The sequence below is a fragment of the Pseudomyrmex gracilis genome, unplaced genomic scaffold (genome assembly GCF_002006095.1).
Source record: "Pseudomyrmex gracilis isolate BER0280 unplaced genomic scaffold, ASM200609v1 scaffold_109, whole genome shotgun sequence".
NCBI lineage: Eukaryota > Metazoa > Arthropoda > Insecta > Hymenoptera > Formicidae > Pseudomyrmex > Pseudomyrmex gracilis.
The window spans coordinates 400,826-425,287 of record NW_018020693.1 but is presented as its reverse complement, the minus strand read 5'-3'; the positions used below and the strand labels follow the sequence as shown (position 1 = coordinate 425,287).

General features: G+C 37.8%; 5 protein-coding genes across 17 annotated transcripts; 3 read left to right on the top strand and 2 right to left on the bottom strand.

Annotated features, from left to right (window-relative positions):
- LOC109856142 (regucalcin-like) lies at window positions 1–2,984 on the top strand. 2 transcript variants are annotated; one of them, XM_020431094.1, is made up of 6 exons: window positions 1–147; window positions 1,478–1,632; window positions 1,713–1,922; window positions 2,021–2,236; window positions 2,388–2,500; window positions 2,593–2,984. In XM_020431094.1, exons 1-6 carry the CDS (start codon window positions 83–85, stop codon window positions 2,839–2,841), a joined length of 1,008 nt encoding a protein of 335 aa, XP_020286683.1. In that variant the 5' UTR covers window positions 1–82; the 3' UTR covers window positions 2,842–2,984. The 2 variants fall into 2 exon arrangements, with proteins under 2 accessions (XP_020286683.1, XP_020286684.1); XM_020431095.1 differs by lacking the exon at window positions 1–147 and adding an exon at window positions 1,062–1,241.
- Window positions 2,985–3,657: 673 nt separating this feature from the next.
- Window positions 3,658–16,599, bottom strand: LOC109856165 (calcineurin-binding protein cabin-1-like). 3 transcript variants are annotated; one of them, XM_020431142.1, is made up of 20 exons: window positions 16,509–16,599; window positions 16,236–16,350; window positions 14,254–15,809; window positions 14,014–14,178; window positions 13,756–13,944; window positions 13,537–13,680; window positions 13,272–13,455; window positions 13,068–13,192; window positions 12,798–12,990; window positions 12,549–12,702; window positions 12,310–12,463; window positions 11,463–12,230; window positions 10,963–11,338; window positions 9,969–10,862; window positions 9,582–9,852; window positions 9,205–9,458; window positions 7,135–7,298; window positions 6,741–7,011; window positions 6,188–6,319; window positions 3,658–6,103 (listed from the first exon to the last, which is right to left on the bottom strand). In XM_020431142.1, the coding sequence occupies exons 2-20, from the start codon at window positions 16,317–16,319 to the stop codon at window positions 4,319–4,321; spliced, it is 7,863 nt and encodes a 2,620-aa protein (XP_020286731.1). In that variant the 5' UTR covers window positions 16,320–16,350; window positions 16,509–16,599; the 3' UTR covers window positions 3,658–4,318. The 3 variants fall into 3 exon arrangements, with proteins under 3 accessions (XP_020286731.1, XP_020286733.1, XP_020286732.1); XM_020431144.1 differs by having other exon boundaries at window positions 13,272–13,452; XM_020431143.1 differs by having other exon boundaries at window positions 16,236–16,430; window positions 16,509–16,587.
- On the top strand, window positions 6,912–9,192 carry LOC109856168 (probable uridine nucleosidase 2). Its single transcript, XM_020431146.1, has 6 exons — window positions 6,912–7,000; window positions 7,576–7,672; window positions 7,872–8,076; window positions 8,183–8,354; window positions 8,464–8,696; window positions 8,773–9,192. Exons 2-6 carry the CDS (start codon window positions 7,605–7,607, stop codon window positions 9,073–9,075), a joined length of 981 nt encoding a protein of 326 aa, XP_020286735.1. The 5' UTR covers window positions 6,912–7,000; window positions 7,576–7,604; the 3' UTR covers window positions 9,076–9,192.
- LOC109856169 lies at window positions 16,538–18,812 on the top strand. 10 transcript variants are annotated; one of them, XR_002250360.1, is made up of 6 exons: window positions 16,538–17,008; window positions 17,316–17,353; window positions 17,569–17,639; window positions 18,152–18,327; window positions 18,451–18,533; window positions 18,632–18,812. XR_002250360.1 is itself a non-coding variant. In XM_020431149.1 (5 exons), exons 2-5 carry the CDS (start codon window positions 17,629–17,631, stop codon window positions 18,746–18,748), a joined length of 363 nt encoding a protein of 120 aa, XP_020286738.1. In that variant the 5' UTR covers window positions 16,538–17,008; window positions 17,576–17,628; the 3' UTR covers window positions 18,749–18,812. The 10 variants fall into 10 exon arrangements, 2 of the variants coding, with proteins under 2 accessions (XP_020286738.1, XP_020286737.1); XR_002250364.1 differs by lacking the exon at window positions 17,316–17,353 and having other exon boundaries at window positions 17,576–17,639; window positions 18,164–18,327; XR_002250361.1 differs by lacking the exon at window positions 17,316–17,353 and having other exon boundaries at window positions 18,164–18,327.
- On the bottom strand, window positions 18,158–24,306 carry LOC109856167 (nuclear pore complex protein Nup160 homolog). Its single transcript, XM_020431145.1, has 12 exons — window positions 24,026–24,306; window positions 23,488–23,801; window positions 23,273–23,390; window positions 22,649–23,178; window positions 21,766–22,572; window positions 20,362–21,700; window positions 19,932–20,285; window positions 19,657–19,839; window positions 19,410–19,576; window positions 19,083–19,319; window positions 18,893–18,996; window positions 18,158–18,246 (listed from the first exon to the last, which is right to left on the bottom strand). Exons 1-11 carry the CDS (start codon window positions 24,108–24,110, stop codon window positions 18,895–18,897), a joined length of 4,236 nt encoding a protein of 1,411 aa, XP_020286734.1. The 5' UTR covers window positions 24,111–24,306; the 3' UTR covers window positions 18,158–18,246; window positions 18,893–18,894.
- Between the last annotated feature and the right edge of the window lie 156 nt (window positions 24,307–24,462).

The window sequence follows — 24,462 nt, the reverse complement described above, 5'->3', positions numbered from 1 at the left end:
GTTTACTTGATTCTTTCAACCCTGCTAGAACAGAGTTCTTTCGGACAACCATATAGACAATACGCGAGGATAAAAACTCATTATGGGACGTACAATTTGCGTGTACGTGTCGCTGGCTTGCGTGATTCTTGCCGTCGCACACGCTGAGTAAGTGAAAGGATTTACATATTCCATAAATTAACGAGATGCCACGCACGGTTGCAAAAAAAACAAGTCGACTCGTTATTTGACACTCATCGCGCGTTATGTAACATTTTTTTAGCGTGAAAACGAAGTGTCGGGAACAATTAAAGAATTGATTTTGCAAAAGTTTGCAATTGAAGGGCTGGAGATACGTTACACAGCGTGTGGTAGTGTTCGCGAATGCGTGAGCGATTATTAGCGCATCTCAGACGAATCCAGTTCACATCGAACACATTTAAATTGACTTAAGAGAAAAGAAGGGAAGAGATAATATACTTCATTTATCAGAGAAAAAAAACTCACGAGTGCTTGTAATTTCCGTTTATTAGTTAGAATAGAGTAATCTCTCTAATCTATGTGTTTACTTGATACAAGTGGAAAATAATATCTGACGTCGTCTCGTCAATTTTCTTTCAACATCGACGTTGCTATTTATATTACGTTCAAAAAACTCAAATATAAACTACTGATTCCGGAAAAACAATTCCAATCAATTACTAATTGTTTTTGTCGATTTATTGTCTTCATTTTTTCCGGGCAAATTATTTAAAAACAAAAATTACGCGCGAATTTCCTGCGAATTGCTCATCTGATGCTAATCCAAACTATTTATGCAAATGCTTGTTGCACATGCAAGAAGCTGTTGCATAAATTTTATTTTTCCGAGATTTTGCAAAATACGAATTGTTCGGCGATAACCTTTCGCTCAGCGAAGTGATGTTTATCGTTATCATTACAGCGTAATGTCTTTATCGTTAATTAAAAAGGCATCGCGATGTTTGTCAGGGCAGGACCATCGTCGTCAGAGACCGATTGCTATATTTGTTCAAGCAATCAGAAGCGATTATACGTCTCGTCTATAGCGCGAGTTAATATTTCATTCGCTCGCGCTCGGTTCCCCTCGACAAGCGTTTCCTCAATTGCCGTCTCTTATCCCATTCGTTCCGCACGACTCGACTCGACTTTTTGTCTCTTCGAGTTTTCTCCGGAGTTTTGAATCTCCCCATTCTTTCCATCTTCGAATTGTAGCACGGATATTGGCGATTTAGAATGACGACGTAAATATTAACACATTTGATATAACAATTGCGATTCGTTTTGTGTTTCGGGAAAGAAATTGTTTCTGTTCTCCATTTGGCGCATTCATTTCTTACCTTCTTTCGCAAGTATGTGATAAACGAGAACGCGCATTTTTTCACCGCGTTGTTTACTCTCCTCTCCCCTCGCGGACCAAACAGCTGTTTCTTGTTTCGAGTGCAGGGAGTGCAGAACGCGTGTTGTTGTTTATTTGCAGAAACGTGCAAGTGAAGAGAGTGACGGAGCCTTACGGTCTCTCCGAAGGGCCTCACTGGGATCATCGTACTCAAAAGTTGTACTTCGTCGATATCTACAACCAGTACATACGTAGACTAGACGTTGCGACAGGTGTTGTGACAAGTACATACATAAGTAAGAATACACATATATTTCTTGTTATTTTAATGTATTGTTTCACAAATATTTACTTAATGAATTTTCTTTCTCTCCAGATCATGGCCCCGTTTCAGTTGTAGTGCCTGTGGATGATTCAACAGACGAATTTGTAGCTGGTTCCGGAAGAGATGTTATTCTTGTTACTTGGAACGGAACGGAAAATCTGTCAAATACAAAACCCAAGGTGTTAACTACTGTGGATCTTACCCACACCAATACAAGAACCAATGATGGAAAGGCCGATTCGTCCGGAAGACTTTGGATCGGTAAAATATACATGATCAAATGGGTCAAATGCGGCGTGTGTTTAAATTACCTGCGCTCGTTGCGGTCCTGCATATACAAATATATGTTTTTTTAACAGGCACTATGGGTGACGAAATTGATGGACAACCGTCGCCGCCAAACCTAGGATTATTATCCCGCATTGACGATGAGATGAAACACGTGGTAGAGATAAGTCCTGTTTCCATTAGTAATGGATTGGCGTGGAATATCCAGGACGACACTTTCTATTACATTGATTCGCCCACGCGTGTAATCGCGGCGTATGACTACGATCCGATTAACGGGAAAATCAGTAAGAAGTCTTGTTGCGTTCTCCTAATCTAAAAATCTACAATTATAATTACATGTAACAGTGAGGCAAATTAAAATGACACATTTATAAAATTGTGGGAGAAAATTAGATCCATATGTTCACTCTTGTATAATTTTTATATTTTATATAGGTAACAGAAGAGTTGTATTTGATTTGAACGACACTGACCTCAGCGGAGTACCTGATGGAATGACCATAGATACAGATGGCAATCTCTGGATAGCGCTGTTCGGTGGACATCATGTGAGTATACAAGAGGATGGATTTACGTGGCATGAAAAAATGTTTATCCTTGTGAAGATTTACACGTAAAAACACAAAACACTTTTGTCCAGATTATCAATGTAAATCCCAAAACGAAACAACTGCTGCGCAAAATTAAGCTCCCAGCTGAAAATGTGACCAGTGCTGCATTTGGTGGTCCGCTTCTCGATATTTTGTACGTGACTACATCGGGTCATGGTTTAACCGCGGAACAGCGAAAAGAGACACCTTACGCTGGCTCCGTATTCGCGATAGAAGGCTTGGGTGTTCACGGACTCATTGCAAACTCGTTCAAGATAAGTGATTTGAAACAAAAGTAAAAATAAAGCAGATTAATCAAACGACAGATATTTGAAATACAAATCAAGAGATGCATCTTCTCTCCTTATGAGAGAATAAATAAATATGTATGTGCACTATTAATTTGATATAAAAACTTTAAATAAAAACATTGAACAAACTATATCACGTCTCGCATTATTTTTACATGAGAAATTTGTGCGTACGAATTTTAGCTGCGTTCGCACATTTGACATACCTCGATAACAATCACTTGAGAATAGAGAAAATCGCCAGGAAAGGATTCTTGAAACCAGAAGGAACACACAAGAGAAGTAGTTCTTGATTTCAGATATTCTTTTACTGTGCCAAGACGAGTTACAAATCTTTCTTAGAANATCGTTTACTGAGAAACTAGTTACATTCGGTTCACTGTACACGTAGAAGGAAGTCCTATTGTTCTTNGTATGCAATATGGTATAAAAATAACGTCTTTTCATACAAAAACGTCTTGATAGAATCCTTGAAAAAGCAACATGATGTTTCAGTTATGTCTATGTGAGCACGACAGAGAACAAAGTAATCGAAGTGTTTTTCAACTGATTTTAGATGTGTCTATAAATCGCGGGAATTAGTAATGGAACAATGTAATTTGTTATTTTGAAAGTTCAAAAAATTTGTGACGTGTTGCGTGTGTCTACATCAAAAGGGTTAATAATTATATCTCTTCATATATAAAAATGAAAGAGTAGCGAATCTCGCATAAAAAAAACGCGAAAAGTATTATAAAACTTCAAATTATAATTAATTATACCTAAACTTTTTTTTACAAAAAAGAAAAAAGTAACATATATACATAAATATAATTATTTCTAATAATTACATTTAACCTTAGGTGTATGCACATTTATTTTTTATATACGTAGATACCACACTCTAGAATACGTCAACCAGTTTGCTTTTCATGATTTTGCTCGAGAAAATTACGTGTGATTAAGTTTTTATAACGATATCATAAACGAAGTAAACAATATACACTCAGAATTAGTTTAAAATCGTGATAAGTACCAAAAATAATACGCTAAAAAATATGAATTTCTTTTCAATCTAAAAAAAAAACGTCACTTTACTGTGATTGCTGAAATCTCACACATCACAGTGCATATGTATCTAAGGTTAAATTAGCAAAATCAAAATATCGAAGTTTTTTGTATTCTAGCGCAATTGATATGCATTTTTTTTAAAGCTAGTTTTTATAAATAGAAATGCATTTATCGTAATGGATGTATAATTTAAATTCAAAGTTCCACGTCTGTATTTCTCTTTCGCTTAGTGTGTAGGTAGCTATAAATAAATAAAAAGAAAAAAAGACTTAAATTTTTATATAATCTAATAACAAGCGTTATAAATTTTCTGTGTAATTCATTATTCCAAAGTAAAACATTGATAATAATAACGTATAACTCTTTTTTACTTTCATAAACAAAAAAAAGAATACATAAATATTCGTTACGAGTTTTAATCGTCCAATGTTATAATCTCAACACTGTCGTTGACAACTTTATCTTGTGGCTTCTTGCTCGAAACGTTAGCAGGTTTTCCTCTCGATACATCGTACATAGGCAAACATTCCGCGGACGTAGGCGGCCTCAAGTTATCTGGGATTTTCTGCATAATAGAGGATGGGAGATTCTTGGAATAATCTATGTTGCCTTTCACCGTCTTTTGCTGCGGTATTATCTCCAAATGCGAGTGCTGCTGCAATTGCGACAGCATTGAGAACGCTTCTACCGAGCTGTTCTGGGAAAACGAAGCCGGCAACGAGCTCGGTGGCACATCGATCGTCGCTGGCGCGGCCGGTTTCGGCTTGCTCGTGGTTTTCTTGTAGCCGTGATATTTGGCGCTTGCGGCCTTGATGCTGCTGGACTGCTGCGGACCTGTAACGGGACTTACCGAGATGCCGCTCAGTTCAGGCGGTATAAAAGGCGATTGCGACATCGTTGCGGAATTTCCGGATGATATTGTATTCAATAGATTTGGAAAACTACTGGTTATCGGTGCGGGCATCAATCCTGTCGTCTTCATCGTTGATTTTACTTTTCTCACAGGATGATTCTGCATACTTGTCTGCGCTGAATATGGTCGCTGCAAATTCTTTTTTGATAATAACTTATGCTGCAACGACGTACCAGTACGCGACACGTTGGGCAGGTTCATGGGCAACGTCTGCTGCTGTTTCATGATCACTGACGTGCCCATGGACGTATGAGCAACCTGCGGTATGGTAGGATTTGTCGTTACAGTATTACTGTTACTCTTCAAAGGAGAATACGACAGCGAGGAATTGTGCGCAGGTTGCGGTTCGGTAAGCGACTTCGAAACACGTATTTGCGGAACGCCCATCTGTTTCGGAGGACTGCTCTTCACTTGCTGAATAACAGACGGCTTGAGCAGTGACACTTGCGCCGCCGTGCTCGGCGGATGCAATACTGATTTCGTGGGTGATATCTGAAGCGATTTGGGAATGTGAACGGGTAATGCCGCCGAATCGGTTTGCGACGAGCTCGGCTGTTTGCTGGGCTTCGGCTTGTGATGAGACTGCTGTTGGCTACTCATCGACGCGCTCACCGGTGTTATCGAGATGCTGGGTCGATCTTTCGTCAACGATATGGATGTGCTGATTTTGGCCGTTTGAGGATACACAGGCGTCGGTCGTGATGATGTTGATGCTGTAGTATTGCTTAATAACTGCTGCATAGCCAGAGAATCCAAAGATCCCTTTATGTTACTCAAGTTACCGATATTACTTGAAGTATTGATATTGGAAGTAGACGTGCTTATTGTTGAGACATTGCTGATACCGGTTAACGTGGTGCCAGGGTTGTTTAAACCGCTGGCGAGATTGGTCAACGACGACAAATTGCTTTGATACTGCCGAAACACGTCTTGGTAGCTCCCTACTTGATTCAAATAGCTCATTGCTGACAGAGGATCCATCATATTGCCCCCCAATCCACTGGCCAGAAAAGCTGATAACATATTTGGATCGACCAACGGATTCATAAAATAAGGATTCATCAGGGAACGATTCGGTCCGGACGCGCCTAAATAATTTGCAAAGCTATTTTTGGAAAATTGATTCATCATATTGCTATTCTGCATGGCTTGCTGCAGATATTTGTTCATGTTGGGCGGTCGACCCCGTGGACGTCCAGTGGATGTTAGATTTCGATTATGCGGTTTGCGATTTTGCAAAACTTGCGAGGTTGTCGAATTCACCGGCGCTTGCGGCGCAGGTGCCTGCTGCAATAAAATATATATATATTTTTTTTTCATTAAAAATATTGTCAAATGCGAGATAACAAAAAATCGATGGCGTTTATTTACCGAAATAACAGATGCAGGCTGAGACTGCATGTGAGAGCTGTTGTTGCTGCTGTTAATCGACGCGATTTTGTTCGCCTGTATCTGGCGTTGACAACATTTAATAGCAATCTCCAAAGCATTTCCTTCCAAATTCTGTAACGTATCGAAAAAGTAATTGCTATTACTTGCAATTAATAACTCTCTTATACAGATGACATTCTATTGCAACAATTTACTCTAACATAAAAAATAGTTTTATTTTATATTTATATTTTTAACTATTATTATTGTTAATATTAACTATTAGATTACTATTAATCAATATTATTGTTACGTAATAAACGATAAAAAACATACAGTATATAAACATAGATAAGTATAAATGTAAACAGAGATAAGTACGATCTACAGAGAAATATACATACGATGTTCGTAGAGATAAGATAAGTTTAAAAGTATGAAAAACAAGTTAGTTACATAAGCAGACGTTTCAACACAGATTTGATTTCTTTTATTGACAAAGATTAATAGTAAGAGAAAGATGTAAAATTTCTGAAAAATTTAATATACTTACTTTGCTTCCTATATACATTTTGTAAGTGTCTATCAACAATGTTGCGAATGTTTGTATAGTTGATTCTTTCCCCTGAAAGTGCTTTTGAACAAGTTGATATATTTCGTATACATCAAGCAGTACTTGCGTTCTGGCATCCGTTCTAATGAGATGAACGCTCTCAATACTGCTTGCCGAACCCATCGTTTGCACTCTACTTCTAAGCGATTGTTGACAAAGTGTTAGAGCTTGCCGAGATAACTGTTCTCTCTCAGAATCACGTAAGTATTTTCTAAACAAAAGAAAATATCATTTTCTTTTCATTATTCATTCTTTTTTACTGATAATGTTTCTTTGCTATTTTTTTCTTGTTATGACAAAATACAATGTTACAAAGTATTGTTATAAGCCTTACTTGTCCGAATCCGGAATTTTTCCCAACTGCATGCATAACTGCATTAACATACGGCTGTCATTGCTTTCCTTTAACACTTGCATCAGCAATGTCACACATTTCGACATATGCGAGGCAAAACTTCCAGGCCTGTCAATCTCATTAACAGGTATATGCCATACTCCCTATAAATAATAATTTATTGCATGCCAATACAAACTCAAAGCACTATATGGCAAATTCAAAGAGAATTGCTATATAACAGAGCAAGGTCAAATCAAATAATAAATTTGTTATCATCAGTACAAATTGTTTTTATTACACACATGTACAGTCGTTCCAACTGACTCGTTTACTGCAGTAAGTCTTACACTCTGCAGTATAATCAATTGGAACAACTGTACGTATATGTGTGTGTATAGTTTTGCAATATATGTTAATTTTTGTAATCTTTAATTACAGATTTTATCAGATAATTACAAGACAAAAAAATGATTAACATTTGTAGTATTATGTCCACAATAATAATATTTTTGAATCTACTTTGTCTTAGCACAAGGTAATGTGATTAAATCAATATTTGTATATTATTTAAATATTACAAATCGTAACTTATAAAAAATGTTATTATAAAAATCTGCCATTTTTACGTAATAATTGTAAAATATTTAACTTTAAATAATAAAGTAACAGTATATAATAAATATAACCGCACATAACATTTATATATATATAATTTGCATGTAAAATAATCAAAGGTACTGCAAATCGCAACCAAAAAAATTGGTGATAGATACTGATCCTGGTGGAGATGACGCTTTAGCAATAATGTTGGCTCTTATGTACGAGGTCAAAACTCACGATATTGAAATTTTAGCTATAACCGCCACATATGGAAACACATATTTGAAAAATGCCGAAGAAAACGTATTAAAAATATTAACAGTTGCTAACAGAAGTGATGTGAGTGTTTTCACATATATTAGAAATTATATTAATCTTTTTACTTTTTATTTTTAATTGTTTTACATCGTTTATATAGTGTCTTTTCATTTTTTAATTCTTACAGATACCCGTGTATGGTGGATCCCAGAAACCATTACTATACCCGTACCAGTTTAGCGATTATTTCGGTAAAGATGGATTTGGAGATTTTAATTTTACTCGTGAAATTATTGCAAAAATTGACAAATCAAAGCACGCTTCCGTAGTACTTGTAGAATTGATAAAGCAATATCCAGGTATTTCCGCGTTGTTTTAAAATCTATTCATAGCATGTGTGAAATGTATATTTGTTCATATTTGTACGTATTTGTTACGATAAACATTTAGTGTCTCTTTTATTTGCAGACGAAATAACTATAGTCACACTTGGACCCCTAACGACAATTGCAACAGCAATTGCTTTAGAACCTAATTTCTTGCACTTAGTAAAACACCATGTCGTAATGGGATCAAATATCTACAAAAACATAATCGAATATAATTTCAGTCAAGATCCAGAAAGCAACTGGATTACATTTAATAACACCAATAAACCCATCACTGTACTTCCGATAGAGACAGTTGCTTCTATTTTAAAGGTAATAATGTCATTATATGTATGCAAGCGCACACATCAGAATTAATCTCTAAGTAATAGATTTATTATTGAAACAGGAAGAATATCGAGATCTTTACAGTAAGTTAGATCATTCCATCGCAAATTTTCTACAACAAGCGGAAAGAATCTCTTTGGAGAAATCAGAGACATGGCTACCAGCTGACGGCATAACTATGGCAGCTGTGCTACAACCGGAGATAATAACAGAATCTTTCGAAACTAAATTGATTCCGATACTCGTAGGTGACAATAGAGGTTCAGTCGCACTAGATAACGATAACAAAATGCACAATGCGAATGTTATAAAAACTATTAATATAACTGCGTTCAAAAATTTCATATTACAATATCTTCATTGAAAACGTGATTTGAGTTAAATTTGAAAATTATCATTATTGTCTCTCTGTTAAGTTACTTTGATTTTGTATCGTTTTTGTATCTCTACAAATATATGTACTTAAAGATATATAATATACAGTTTCACTTACGTTGAAAAAATTAGTACTTCTTCTTTCGGCGAAAAGTCCTTGAAAAGTTTGCCCAGGATAGAATTGACAGTTGTACGTTCCCAATAAGAGATCCTTGCATTTCGTAGTGTCCTTTGCCTTTTTGTTGTTAAAGAAAAAGTGCGAGAGTCTGTAAAAAGATTTGTGATGTTCCGTGAATCTTAATACACACTGTTCCAAACCAGCCAAGCAATACGCGATCAATGTCGCCACTTCGTCTTCCGGCATCTGTTCTTCTATAATAGAAAACACAAAGCAATAATTTTTATGTACGTCTCACTAACATGTTGTTTACGTCAACATTTAATTAATTTGATGTTTTATCAATTAAGCAAAATGAAAGAAATTTTGTAACTTACCGTTTTCCATGTTATCAGAATCTTTTTTCTTTTTCTCCGCATCGCTTTCGACAGATTCGCTGTCACTGTCGCTGGAACTATCACTGTCGGAACTATCGTCGCTACTGCTAGATTCTTCGCTACTACTAGAACTAGAATTATTTGTTTCCGTAGTCGTAGTTGTAGTTTGAGTCGTGGTGCTTTCCTGAGAACCCCTTCTACTTAAAGTTACTTCTTCATTCGCGTTAGCTTGCAATTTTCTCTTCTCATCCATTTTCTCTTTATCTTTCTCCTGTAATAAATTATATCAAAGATATTTGTATTAATTTATTGCTTATAAAAAGGATTTATGTTAAGAAACAAAGTGCAAAACCATAAAAAAAAATAACAAAAATCGAACGAACGTACGGTTGGTTGCAAGTCTTCGTTCTGTAACCATTTGCCTTCGGATTTTCTTGATTCTTCGTCATCCGCCGAAGACTGCTGAGTCTCCTGACTGTTTTCCATCGCTTGTTTCATGAGAGCGTCCATTAAATCTTGTACATTGTCAGTCTTACGTTCGGCATCGATTGCCAATATATTTATCGAACTTTTCTTATTCTCATCTGATTTTGTCTGCGACCTCGGTTTTTCGGAGCTTTTGCTCTCTAGTTTCTTCTTCTGCAATCTCGCTTCGTTGCTTTCGTCACTGGATACCACGATCATCACTTCGTCGCTTACTTTTTCCTTTTGCGTTACCATATCACAAACTTTCGAAATTAAATCGTCTATTAAGGCTACAACATCTTGCATCAGTTGTAAGTGGGAAATATTACTTAATTTTATTCTCTTCGTATTGTCGTGCAACTGTTCATCGGGAAGTCTTTTACGACTCTCGAACTGTTTCGCTGTCTCGGTGGATTTAATATCAGAGATTTTGTTCGATCTATCTACAATTTCTATTTCTTCAATACTACTTGAGCGTTGTTGACACACCGCGGCTGCGCCTTTATCCGCATCCGCTGCGACGTCGAATTCCTTCGAGACACTCCTCTCAGCTTCGGCGTTTTCTTCCTTCTTCTTCTCGTTAAGTTTGGACTGATATTTCATAAAGGGACCCTCGGAACAATTTTTGAGATGCCAGTGAAACAACTGACCTAACGATTTCTTCAGGGGTTTTCCCTCGTGTTGCTCCAAATACTTCAGTATACTAGCGTGAATACGATAATGAACCTCTAGCGCTTCTATAGACAAATTCTGGGGACTCTTATGGCTTATTCTACGTGGATATTGAGCGTTATTCTCATAAAGCAATTCACTAGCCTGAAATTAAGATCGTAATGTTGATCAAACTAGAAAAGAATTTGAAGAAAATATTGGCTAAAACAAAAATTGTACAGCGTAACAAAACAAAACAATTAACCTTTGCGTAATGTTCTAAGAACACGAAAGGATCTTGATTCTTCTTCTCCGCAACTTTACCAAGCATATATTGATAAAGCCATCTCTCATCGTGCTGTACCGACGGTTCCTCGATAGTTTGACATATTCGATTGGCAGACTCGAAGCACTGATCCGCGATTTTTAGCATCTCTTCTTTCCTGGTTTCCAAAATTTCGAATCTCTCCATGCTCAACGTATCGGTTTCCTGTTTGAGCAGTCGCGAACAAAACGAATGCACCATATAAACGAAATTTCCGTACTCCGTCCAAATCACTGAATGTCCAGGCGCCAGCTCGATGGCGTGTTGATAACTCGACTGTGCTATTTTTGCTTTATTTAGGAACTTGTCCTTTCCTCTAAACACATTGACAAGAAAATATTATTGTTATTAAGTTATTTATTGAAAAATCTAGAAAACATCTTTATATATAATTTTAATTTTTTAAATTATTCTAGAAAAAAAATTTAAGCAGCACTCACACAGGTCTGTAATTGTTCAACCAATTTTCAATTATGCTGCCTGTTGCCATGGCCAAACCCGCCCACGAATTTATTCCTCTTGGATAGAGACACAGATCCAAGAGGTAATATCGGCACGCGTGTTCCCATTTACTGTTCTTAAAATAAAAATCACCCAGCAAATAATAAATGGTGGATATCGCGTGCGGTAAGGGTTTTGCCACACTGGGCATCTTTTCCCTCGTGCCGATTATGTACGCTGTCATATCGTCCACTATTTGACTTGGGTCGCTCTCTTGCGGAACCAACTTGATTATTCTCTTGAACAGCATCTCTGTGTCCATGCTGATAGAGAGTATTCTGGGACACTGGAAGCTGGGCAGCTGTTTCGGTTTGTAAAAATCGAACAGCAACTGCGCTCCCTCCCACGTTAATTCCATCTGGGGTACTCCGTGTTCTATAAGATGTTTCGGTTGCCGTGCTTTGTTCATTCTGTTCGGATGGCCGTAGAGACAAAAGAATATCTGTTCCAAATATTTCGTGAGTCGATTCTTGATGGAAGCGTATTGAGGAGTCTCCAGCTGCGGTATGATAAGATTCATAGTGAAAAACAGAAGTTTGGCCTCGTTGAAGCAACACCACGAGTGTCTGCCGAGAAAGTCATGAGCGGTGAACAAAATCATAATGGACGGCGGAATTACGTCATCCTCATCATCCGACTCGGACTGATGAGAGCTGTGCGATTTGTTTTTATACGACTCAGTCTTTGCCCTTTCTTTGTCTTCCTCGCTATTAACAGATCGATTTTAAATTATATGTGACAATAACACATGTCTATACACGTTTTTTTTTTCTGGTAATAACTTACTACTCCAGAATGTAGTGTAACAAAATCCAAGGCAGAACGGTTTCCAACGGCATCTCCACATATGACGTACTTTCCGGTATGTCCAATTGATGGCAAACGATGTGCACTAAATTCTGCACCAATCTTGACAAACGAGGTTCCGGCAAGTATTTCACTAAAATTGTACAAAAAGTATAAGATGTGCGATAATGCGTTGTGCCGCAAGTCTCACATAATATTATAGACGTAATTTCTCATACCGACGAACACACTAACTTCGATCGTACAGGCCTCTAATTTTTCGAGTGCCATTACAACGGAATTCGTCCATTTCTTCTGTTCGGCTTCATCGGAAGAATTCAAGTAATTTTGCCATGACTCATTGAGACATGCTTCAGCCCAGACGTAACATTCCTAAAAGATATTCGATATTGTGTTAAAAATCTAATATTTACTTACACATACATATAAACATATACGTTAAAGTTGTCAATACCAGTAAATATTACCTCATATTGCTGAAGTTGCCACAGACTGTCGAGTAATATGGTCAACTGTCTAACTCTGTCAATGATGTTTTCATTGTTTATCAACAATTTGTGTCTTTGTTTGGCAAATTTGAAAGTGTCCTGCAGTATATAAGATAGTTCAGCATATTTTTTCTCGTCATACAAACGTTGAATCTCACCCAACTTCTGACCTCTGTGCGATGATAAATTAAATTATAACAATCGATTTCAATATACTATCGCGTATAATCGTACTAAGAATATAAAAACCTTTGAATTGATGTTAGCTTCCTCTGTACAAGTCTGACATTGATATGAGAGTTGTTTTTACAGTTCGGAAGAGTGATAGATGGATTCAAACTCTGACTTTCCATTTCTCGCAGGCGACTCAATAACTTGAAATTTATATTTATAGTTTATATAATAAAGCCACTACAGTTTCATTAAAATTTCATTAAAATACAACATTCTTACCAATTCTAGCGTTTCAATAACTACGTCTATATCACCTTGGCATAAGAAGATATTAGCTTTAAGCCATAAAATTCTCAGTAAAATATTCAAATGTTCCTCGTTTACAAGATCCTGCCGAACGCTTGTGAATATTATATGTCCCAATTCTTCCGCAGGCAAGCCAGTGCCAAGTTTATCTAATCTGCTTCAGAAGAACGTTTCAATATACTTAAAATATATTACAAATAACGTGAAGTTAAGATTGAATTACATTACAGAAACTTACGTTGAATTTGCCAAAGCGTCCGGTTTAGTATCCAGCCATCTGTCTGTATGCAGCTCGCCGAATAACAGTGTCATTTCAGTATCTAACTTCAGATCTTCGAGACTATCGTCTTCACTAAATGGCGACAAATGCGGAATATGTTGTCTGAAAAAGATGTAATTGAAATTCTTTGCTTGTAACACTACAGTAAGCAATCCTTACACACACACACACACATACCTCATGAAAATATACGCTTGCAAATAAACTTCTGACATTCCTTTTGGCCATTCTTGGTTCCACTTGGTACATAAAAATTCCGTAAATTTTTTGATGATTATCATTAGATTACTTTTACTACTGTACTCATCTATAAATGCGTTCACGTCAGCAGTTTCTGCCTCTGTCCCAAAGTACTTCTGCGTCCGACTGTGTGCAAATAAAAACATTTTCTTTATTTTTTTGAGACAGAAGCTAAACTATCAATCGATTAAATACCTAGCATCCGGACTTGGTGATTTCGAACTTTCCGAGCTTTTGAGGGTTTCCGTGTTATTACTTTTATTCTCTTGTTTCGAAAATAACTGATACATATCCATAGTGTCCATAGAGTCTTCGAGATTCTTAGCAACGTCGTCTTTAGTCAATCTTACTGTATCAGGTCTGCACAAAAAAATTCGATACAATTTATATTTTATACATTTAACACAAGTGTGAAACTGCGTGCGACATACATACAGCAAAGTACTGGGAAACAATCTTCGAAGTGTTTCCTCCAACAGGACATCGTCCCTTTCCGCTTCTCTTCTGTTTGAACCTCTAACCCTCGCGGAGCGTCTCATGCTGCTGCAACTCCAGGCCCACTGTTGCAAAAAACACAACGCGCTTCTGCGCCTCTTCTTCACCTTTTGTCCTTCCTCTTTTCGTTCCACTTTTTCAGAATGAGTTTTATCATCCGTTTTGTTTGTTGCTTCATTTAACTTTTCGGTGTCTTTCTCGGAAACTTTATCGCTTGATTTGTCGCTTTCCTTGTCGCTGGATTTTTCATTAGGAGCTCCGTTATCCGTGCTATAGACATCATCGGTAACTTTATCACTTTCCAATTTGTCGGTATTTGCGTCAACTTCAACAGAGTGCATATGTTCGTCCAAATCTATATTCTTCGTCTCACTTTGTTCTTCACATTGCAAACCATCCGTGTCAGACATTCTTAACTGATCGTCATCCTCGATTATTTGCACATCAGTTGAGCAAGAAGACTTTTTATCATCTTCAGTTTCAGCCTCCATCGCCGTGTCCGAAGCCGTGTTGAAGACCTGATTGTCATCTGACATTTCGCAATCTTCCGTCTCGATTTTAACAGGTTTGATGTCACTTTCATCATTCGGAATGAAATCATCCTGCTGATCTATTTCCATACCATTACTCTCTTCAATCTCACACTCGTTATTCGCTGCTGTATTCTTGTCAGTTGGATTTTCAACCAACAATATAATTCTACTAACAAAGTTGAAATTGTTTTCAGTGATATACATGTGCATGTCCACTAGACTTTCTCCGAGAGCCAACCACGTATAAGTTGTCAAAGGCATTCTTAAAGTCAAAATAGGCAACGGTTTTGGTGTAAACTCTTCTTTACAAGCTTCCGCCCATTTTTGAGAAACTACGTTCGCCTCTGCTAATAATTTTTCACCCAACATGTGATCATATTCAGTATACAATGGCGGATCTAATTCCCAATCACTATTGTACCACTTATAACATTCTTTCATATACGGAATGTCTTTAAATATTTTATCGCGAAAAGCCAGACCCTTTACATAGGTAGGATCCTTTTCCAATGCTATAGAAATATATAACAGACAGTTCATATAATCAGGAACGGCGTATAAGGCAGTTATTAAGTTGTCCAAACATGGCCAGTGATTGGAATTGCACTTCAGACCTTGCTTAAAAGACGAGCAAGCTAATTCTAAGTTAGAAATTTTCATGGCTAATGTGCCAATCCTATACCATAAGGTTACATCGGACTCATCCAGATTTGCAGCCTCCCAGTAATTATCTATTGCATCTTCGTAATTGCCAGACGCTGCCTGAATAGCGCCGATGTTCTTGAAACAGGAATATTTCAGGGATAACATCGGTCTTGATCTGCCATCTGGCACCTGAGGCTTTTCCACTTCGTCCAACAGTTCAGTTTCTAAGAGATCCTTAAAAATAACTAGTGCTTCTTCTTGCTTATTCTCCTTCGTCAATTCTAAGGCTTTATTGTATTCAGTCAATGCTATTTGTTCCTGAAAGAAATCATCGTACAGCGTCCTCAATGTTTACATTACGTCTTTAATGTGTGACATTTATATACATATGTATATATACATATGTACATAATATACACACATACATGTAACAATAGACATAAAATATAATTAGATAAAAATACCACGTGAACATTTACCTAATAAATAAAAAACACTAATACAGTAAGTCATCCATACATGTGCATATATACAACTACATATTGTATGTACTAAATGGCAGCTAAATAAATAGTACAACAATAATATATACGATAAATTGCAAATTGATTTTATTAGCAACGATGTCGAAGTAAAAAACAAGGAGAAATGTTGCAAAATAATCTTTTGCGAATACTTAACATTAACGTACGAGGTTATACGAGTATGTAAACAGAAGGCCGATAATTCCTTATGCTTACGTACCTGCGCCTCCTTCGTAATCGTAGGCACATCTTCCTCTTCGCTTTCCTCGGTCGATTCCTCATTGAGAGCTGATATTTTAATCATCCTGCCGAGTTTTCGCACGCGGTATCAACACCTACATACATACAAACATCAACAAATCAGCCGGTTTTTCCATCACGCCGCCATGCCAATGAACCACACACGCATCCCGATCTAGATAATTTCGTCAAAATCCAGTATCTATCGCAGATAATCAAATATATAGATAAGATTAAATGCAACAAAAAATACCTATAATTAGAGGTCCTCTTGTTTCGATGCAACACCCTTCGGCATTTCGTGTTTCCCACACTGGTCTATTCTTCCGGATCACAATATCTGTTTTGCTTCTTTAAAAAAACGATAGTTCAGGCAGAGATTCCTGTGTGAAATCATATGCTTGAAGCACGTAACACGTAACTGAGCCGAGAACAAACTTTCGAATTTATCTTGAAACCGAGCTTGAAACTGAGACTATCTCTCGGTGCGGTTCTTCGAAAAGATTGAACTTTTAACTTGCTTATCTCCCCGTCGCTCGTTATACATACACGAGAAGCAATACGAAGGGAAATGTTACTGTGTACAAAAACGAATGCAACATGCCAGCTGTGCGGAGTTGACTCGTAATTCAATTTTCATTGTTTCGCGCGAGCTAGATATGTACGCACATGTTTCGGCGGTGATATTCTACTTGTGATGTGCAAGTAATCACGTCGCATTGGTGCGTAAAGATGTTTGTATATTGGAATAAGGTGAGTGTACGCAATAACTTTCATTCTTCGACGCAATCGTGACTTACCGGCACATATTTATAATCATGTGACGCACAATCCGAGAATTAACAAGAAATTGTTTTGTAAAACAATTATAGCGTAAATTACAAATTATTAAAAGTGAAAGGAGTATTTAAAAAATATTTTTTGAAAAACTAAAGCAAGTGTTTTGTTGCTTATTATAGCTATTATAAATAATATTGTGAATATATATATATATATATATAATTTTTTAAGATTACAATAATTGTGAAAATTACATGCACAATTGTATTTTGTGTTTCAGTATTATATAATTTGCATAACAAATGATAGGATAAATCAGTAAGTCTTTCAAGAACTTTTTTTTTTTTTTTTATAAAAGTCTAGGTACATCATTTTTAATATTAACAATCAGAGATTGTTAATTAGAATCTTTTTAATATAAAAGTTCAAGAACTCATGTATAATATTAATAAATCTTTAGCATATACATACATATATACATATATACACACATATATATGTATATATGAAAATGTTGATAAACATTATGTTAGATTACAGAAGAGGCAAGACTGCAAAGGAACAAGTTACAACATTAGATATGAAAACTCTTAATGCAATACTTGTAAGTCTATTAAATGTAAAAAAGAAAAGTAATAATAAATAATGAAGACAACAGTAATAAAGATTAACAAACATCTGATACAATCATTTGATACAAATGTCTTTACCATAAACTGTACTCTAACAAGATGTGTTCACTTAATGGTGTGTCTTAAGCTGGGTATACACCTAGCGAACGAACGCCAAACGAACAGCGAGCGCAAACGTTTGTTATTATCATTTGTCAGATTTATACGCCAAAACAAATGCGAACAGAACATTTGATTCGCATTTGGTTTGGTTCCCTCATGAGGCATTTGTTTTGGCGTATACATCTGACGAATGATAATAACAAACGTTTGCGCTCGCTGTTCATTCGGCGTTCGTTCGCTAGGTGTATACCCAGCTTTACAATCCACATTCTTTTCAATCTTCACACAATCATTCCACTATTACATAGAAAAGTCATTTTTAATAGAGATATAAAATTAAACTCAATTTTCAAAAATCTTGAACAATTCAATACTGTTTCAGTTAATTGTACAGGTAAATTGATAGGAATATGTACATCATAGAAGACCAGTTGAGAGACGAGACGCGAACAGTGGATACACAGAGTTTGCTTGATTCTGTAATTGCAAAAAACAAAACTATTATAACGAGACTTCCAATTCCCATGTACAATAAGTTTATCCAATATTGGCGCATAGGTGAGCTTTCCCTACTATGCCGCGCAAATAAACTGAACGTTTTATTCGTTACACTAAAATTATGTGTTTTAGTTGAATATTTTTTAAATATTAATTTTAGTTTTTCTATTTTTTATTTTATAGATCCTGAAATGTCGAGACGGTGGGAGTCTTTATTTTTACCTGTTGGATCTATTTTTATTCTCGGAGTGGTTGTTTTGTTAATGGTAATTCTAAAATTTTATTATACACTTGTGATCAAGAAAATTTCTTTTATTGATCTTTTATTTTAATTAAACCTTGGAACTTTAAACAACGATTATAGGTATTGTTCAAACGATGTCCACATACGGTGGCTGCAATTGTTGCCGTAATCCTTACCATTATTATCGCATTAACAACTGTGATTGCACTTAATAATCATGAGCCAATTTATACTTAATAATGAACTGGACTGCGTATAATATGATTATATGTATGTTATATTGAATAAAAAACTTTTGATACATTTTTTTTTATGCATATATGTATGTACATAACATTTGCAATAATAATTATATACACTGAATAAATAAATGTTACTCACTACTAGGAATGTTCACCCTTCATTTTCATTTCAACGATGTCTTCCGAAACACGTTTTACTGTTTCTAGATATTTCTCCAATGTTGCTTGCAACCTCTCGTAGTTCTAAAATGTAAATTGCGATACGTAACAAATTGACTAAATATATATATGGCATCCCATTATATTTTAATTTCAGAAACATATCGTACCTCTTTGTGAGTGGAATCTGTTTTTAAATGCTCGAGTTCGCTTAGCAATACTTCGATGGTGTTAAGCGGCAACCAAGTTGGCGGTGCGTTGGTGGTAGCCACCAATATTGTTTCAAGACCAAAATATTCTTTTCCGCTGCCTAACACCGCTTTAATATAGTCCACTGCCAAGTCGCTGGCTTCCAACAGTCGACCGGTATTTAACATAAGACGAAGAAGCTCCGAGGCGTTTCGTTTCTGTATTTACAAATTAATATTTTCTCCAATATATTTTATACAGAGAAAGAAAAAAAATTTATATAAAATTTGATCAAGACTGAAGCCTACTTTGTAAGACATTAATAACCATTGCGGCAGAAAGGCTCCATCTTGCAGTAACTTTCTAGCGACAGCTTTGTGTAATTCACTATTATTATCTTTCTCGTGGTTCAACGTGAAATATTCCAACAGTCTCCAAGCAGTATTCGTGACGGTGGTGTTAGATATGCCAATATCTGGAAGAGAAAATTGAACAATTCTTCGAAAAATCATCTTACGACAGTCTAACGGTTTTGTGTAAAAAATGTCTATATACCAAAAATATCATTTTGCAACAACCAATCCCACGCGTTTGGATCCTCGCGTTGACTCAGTTTTATGCATTGAGAAGTCAGACTTTCGAGTACGGAAGCTTTACTGATTTTAAACTTGTCGCACAAATGTAGCGCCGTTGTATACATGCCGATGCTGCACAAAGTGACAACGAGCTCCGACGGTTCTAAAAAAAAAATACGACAGTGTGCACACATTAACAGGTTGTCGCAGCATTGTTTCTCCAAAATTAATTACGCAACTGAATAAAAACCTTACCACTGTGTGCGATTATATGTATGTCCGAGTTTGCCTTCGATATTTTCAACCGCGCGTCCACTATGTAATACTCCTTCTTGATATCATCCAACTCGAGAACCTCGACCTGTTTCTTGATTTTATAATGCAACACTTCTTTCCCGTCTACACTTCTCTTTTTTGACGGATTCGGCGAATTTGGCTCGTCGGACACGCTTTGATCGATTACAGGCCTCACGATCCACCTATACTTCTCGCTCACATGGTACAAGGCGTTGATACACGCCAGCAAACACTGAGCTTGCTTAGCTATAATAGGCGCGGAATGAGGCTCTTGACTCAAACGCATTGCTTGTTCGTACATTACGGACGCGGCTGTAAAAATACATTAGAATTGTGCACAACAAAAACCTGTGTAAATAATTTATAGTTGTAAAAACTTTTCCTATACCTTTCCGCATGTTCTGCTTGTTGACATGGAAACTGTACAAGAAGTTGTAATAATTGTTTTCCATAAGATCAACGCTTCTGGCTCTGCCTTCTACTATTCTCTCGAGATCCTCGTACATATCGACGTAAGGGAAGGAAATCAAATCTATCAGCATTTTCTTCTCGAACAGCGTGACGACCAACTGCCGTAAACAGTCCACTCTACGCGCGGCGTCCGGATTCGCGTTCAAGCAGTGATAAGCCTCCATGTGGTGACCCAGATTCAAGTGTTGCGCGAATATTATGGAATGGAGCGTCGGCAAATTCGGATCGTCAGCGTCCGCGGTCGCTATCGCCGTTTCGGCGATCTCGATAATGCAGTCGGACGCGTTGTGCTCCTCGAACAATTTAATGACTTTCAGATAATAATGAATCAGAGCGTTGTTTCCCGACGTAACGTTGGAACTGAGCAAGGCGTTTGCCAAAAACACGTCGGTTAGAATCCCGTTGGAAGCGCGAAGGAAATGATCGCACGCCTTTTCTATCTCTCCCATTTCCAGCAGCGCGACCGCCAGTATAAATTTTCTTGACGAACTGTTCCACTCGCACCACGTATTCAGAAGTCTCACGTATTCTTGCACGAGTAAGAACTGACAACTGGAGAGCAACCACTCGGGAAAGATAAAACTTCCCGATATTGGCCATATGAGTTGTGCGATAAGAGTCACATGCGTCAGCATGCTGTAGTGCCAAGGTATTAAAGCCGTCGGATCCATGTTTGTTTGAGCCATCAGAAGATGAGTATTTTTCGAGCCGCTGCTGTGAATAAACAGTTCCAAGAGCGACATAGATCGATGCTGTCTCTGTCCGACACTAACTCGTGAATCGGTGAGTTTCAGGGTCGACGAGAGACGCTGAGAGCTGGATTCGAGTAATGACTGCGAAGGAGTATGCGCCGCCATGGACTCGCATATCCAAGTGACAACGTAGTAAGCTTGAGTAAGCACGACGGTTCTGGGTGCCAACGACGATTTTATAGTGTGCAAAGATCTCGAGTCAAATAGCTCAGGACGCAGCAGTATGATCTGTTGTAGGATCAACAAATCTCTGCAAATAGCAAATCTCAAGACCGCTATTTGTGTCACGGTTTCTGCCACCGTGGAAATACCCAGCTGGCTGCCAAATAAATGACTGACATTTAATAAAGCTTTCGACGCGTCGTGATCGTCTTCGAACTGCGACTTATTCGACTCTCCGAGATTGTACGTCAAAACCTCCAACAGCATGGCCATGGCGCCCGATATGTCTTTAACGTTGCTCAGTTTGTGATAGAGATCAGACTGGAAGTCGTAATCCGACATCTGTTGACGCATTTAAAATTATTAGCGTTAAGATTACAAAGAAAAAAAGTGATTAGAATACTCACTGGGTCATCAGGTTCCAACATCAGCTTGGACAGCAGTTCGTCGATTATGATGTCCGGACTCTTCAGATGATACAGTTCTCTTTCGATTTCAGTTTTAGTTTCTTCAGACAACTGTTCCCCCACCATAATCAACGCCGACATTAGAGTGATAAGATCCTGACAGATGTCTTCGTCTTGCGATAAAACGGGAGTGGTCTTGAAACGGGAGACGTATGACTTATCGTTGCAAAGCACTAGATGTTCCAGAGCTTCCATAGGTCTTAGAAACGAGAACGATGACTTCTTCAGTAGAACGACACCGTAAACGTTCGGCAATAGCAGCAAACCTACGGGACGAGTGCCGTTGGCGTGATATTGGACGACGCAGGAGTAAAATTTCGACCAGCATCGATTAGCGATCTCGAGATAATCCTCGTCCATGATCACGTAATCCATCACTTCCGCCTGCATCTCGGCCTCTACTGCCATGCAAACTCTCTCCTTCAGAACAGCGGGCGAAAAGGTCATTTCTGCCAACACGTTCGATCTTCTGTAGATGCTGAGCGCTTTTGTGATGTCCGCCAGTGAGAATTGTCCGGGATGAAAAATGTAATTGATATACGCTTGTCTCGGATCCATTCCGGGATCTATGACAATGTAATCCCGATCACGCGCCTGTTCCAGAATCGTGGTTTCCCATTCGGAATTGACGCGTTGCGCGCCGGCCAACGGCAATTGTGCGTGCGTCACCGCAACAGTGTCCATGTCGGCGGTTCTCCATACCGCCCATAGTCTGGTAGGTGTGAACGCGAAATCTACTAAGTGTTGCTGTGCAAATAATAATAGTTACGTTACATACAGTGACGCATGGAACAAAAAAGCGTAGTATTAGTCTAATACTCACGTCTGGCGCGTACAATGTACACAATCTAACGAACTTGAATATGCCGTTCTCTTGTACAGGCTTCAGAATGCTGAATTCGCACCCGACGCCGAATTTCAAGAACGTGCCGAGATACAATTCGTTATTGTCGCCGATCGCTTTCCTCAGAATGTGTCCTTGCGCGCTTAAAAATGCGACGCGATTCTCGATCGCCGTGTCCGCCACAGCCACGCACTGCGATTTATTACAAGACCATATGCGTAAATTGCCCTCCCGACATAACGCGAATAGATACGTGTCGCTACCGTAATTGTGTATAGCGAGAGACATGGCCACGTGAGTCTCGGTATTGCGTCCTCTAAAAGCGGTAGCAATACCGCTCAGAAACTTGGGCATTATCGAGTCTTGTTTCAGTTCGCTAGTGTGCACGTAACCTGTAAGGGTATCGAGTCTCAGGAGTAATATAGTAGCTGAATTATAGGCAAGAGCGAATAACGCCTCTTCTTGCGGCAATGTGAGCCATGATGCTGCCGCATGAGGTACCGGTGAATCTGTGTAGAATAAAACATTGCCAAGTAGATTATTTCATATATCAATAATAGAAACGATAATAAGTTAAATTCTACAGATATTCTGTTAACTCACTTGTGGTTCCAGCATTGGAGATAATGTGAAATGTATGAGGGTCTCTGGCACTTTGTGCGGAAGCCTCGCTAAATATGGACTGTATACTAAGATCTGTATATGTTCCCAATAAATTTTCCTTGAGAGAAACAATTGTCATTTTATTGATACAAACGAAGTAGAACACACTGTATGTTAAAAAAAAAAGTGTACAGACTGACAATTCTCTCACTTACCTGTTTGTGAATTTTATCAGGATGAGAAAAGGAAAGTTTGTGGACACTTGAAACAGTGACAATTAAAATGACAACAGAGTTGACTGTTTCGTGAATGGAAATTCCGTCCAAGATCGGCGTGTCCGTAAACTTGTATCTCACTCGGCAATTCGCGAGATTAATGTCCAGACTGTGTTCAACCAGTTCAAGTACATCGTGGCAGATACGCCAATAAATAAAACGATTACGAGTAAAATATTTGGAAGAGTCTTTGTACGAGTAGCCACCTGCTCTTTCTGGTACTTTTATGTCCTGCAATGTACTTTGGCTTCCGCCTGTAAAACAGTCAAGTTCTAAAATTTCTTTTCGGTTCTTGCAAAAATAACTTACAGTTAAACAACTGCTCTTCGAAACAAACAATAAATGCTACATTTTATCCCACACATACGCGACAATCTCGTGCGTGATCAAAACTGACTTTCTAAAGTGTTTTTATGTGATACTACTTTAAGCGAAATTTAATTTGCCGGGCCATCGCTCGAGGTTAGAACACGCTCACCTGTATTCAGAATGATCTCTTTCCATTTTTCTGGCAGAGTTTGATCCGGCACTACCTCGCGATATCCTAACGGGAACTCGATCATATTCTAAGTTTATGCGAAGCTACTGCAACAACCTGACTGTCACTTTTACATTACAAAAAACCGCCGGAAAATTTGAGCGGGTATATATCGAACGGTTCTCGGCGCTTGCCTCGTGTGCTCTTTTTTCGGGCCCAGCAAAAAGATCAACAGTTACGGTTCTCAACGTCGAGATATCGATAATAAACGTTCGAAATCGACTAATCATCGCGCGCGAATATGCTTTTTCTGGCGCCTTTTCACGTCTCCACGCAAAATCGATCAACGCGATTGGTTGAGTTTCCTAGTAACCTTTCTTCGAGATTTCAAAACGATTTCCTGTACGTGTTTTTTTGGGGGGGGGGGATGAGAGAAA

Coding starts and splice junctions, on each gene's coding strand:
- LOC109856142 (XM_020431094.1), top strand. CDS start 83: ATGGGACGTACAATTTGCGTGTACGTGTCGCTGGCTTGCGTGATTCTT. Junction 148..1,477: donor CTTGCCGTCGCACACGCTGA/GTAAGTGAAAGG, acceptor GTTTATTTGCAG/AAACGTGCAAGTGAAGAGAG. Junction 1,633..1,712: donor TGTGACAAGTACATACATAA/GTAAGAATACAC, acceptor CTTTCTCTCCAG/ATCATGGCCCCGTTTCAGTT.
- LOC109856167 (XM_020431145.1), bottom strand. CDS start 24,110: ATGATCGAGTTCCCGTTAGGATATCGCGAGGTAGTGCCGGATCAAACT. Junction 23,391..23,487: donor CTGATAAAATTCACAAACAG/GTAAGTGAGAGA, acceptor GTTTCTCTCAAG/GAAAATTTATTGGGAACATA. Junction 19,320..19,409: donor GGTTATTAATGTCTTACAAA/GTAGGCTTCAGT, acceptor TTGTAAATACAG/AAACGAAACGCCTCGGAGCT.
- LOC109856168 (XM_020431146.1), top strand. CDS start 7,605: ATGATTAACATTTGTAGTATTATGTCCACAATAATAATATTTTTGAAT. Junction 8,355..8,463: donor ATTGATAAAGCAATATCCAG/GTATTTCCGCGT, acceptor TTTTATTTGCAG/ACGAAATAACTATAGTCACA. Junction 8,697..8,772: donor CAGTTGCTTCTATTTTAAAG/GTAATAATGTCA, acceptor TTATTGAAACAG/GAAGAATATCGAGATCTTTA.
- LOC109856169 (XM_020431149.1), top strand. Junction 18,328..18,450: donor TATCCAATATTGGCGCATAG/GTGAGCTTTCCC, acceptor TTTATTTTATAG/ATCCTGAAATGTCGAGACGG. Junction 18,534..18,631: donor GAGTGGTTGTTTTGTTAATG/GTAATTCTAAAA, acceptor CAACGATTATAG/GTATTGTTCAAACGATGTCC.
- LOC109856165 (XM_020431142.1), bottom strand. CDS start 16,319: ATGATTAAAATATCAGCTCTCAATGAGGAATCGACCGAGGAAAGCGAA. Junction 13,945..14,013: donor TCACCAAGTCCGGATGCTAG/GTATTTAATCGA, acceptor ATTTGCACACAG/TCGGACGCAGAAGTACTTTG. Junction 9,459..9,581: donor TTCTGATAACATGGAAAACG/GTAAGTTACAAA, acceptor TTTCTATTATAG/AAGAACAGATGCCGGAAGAC.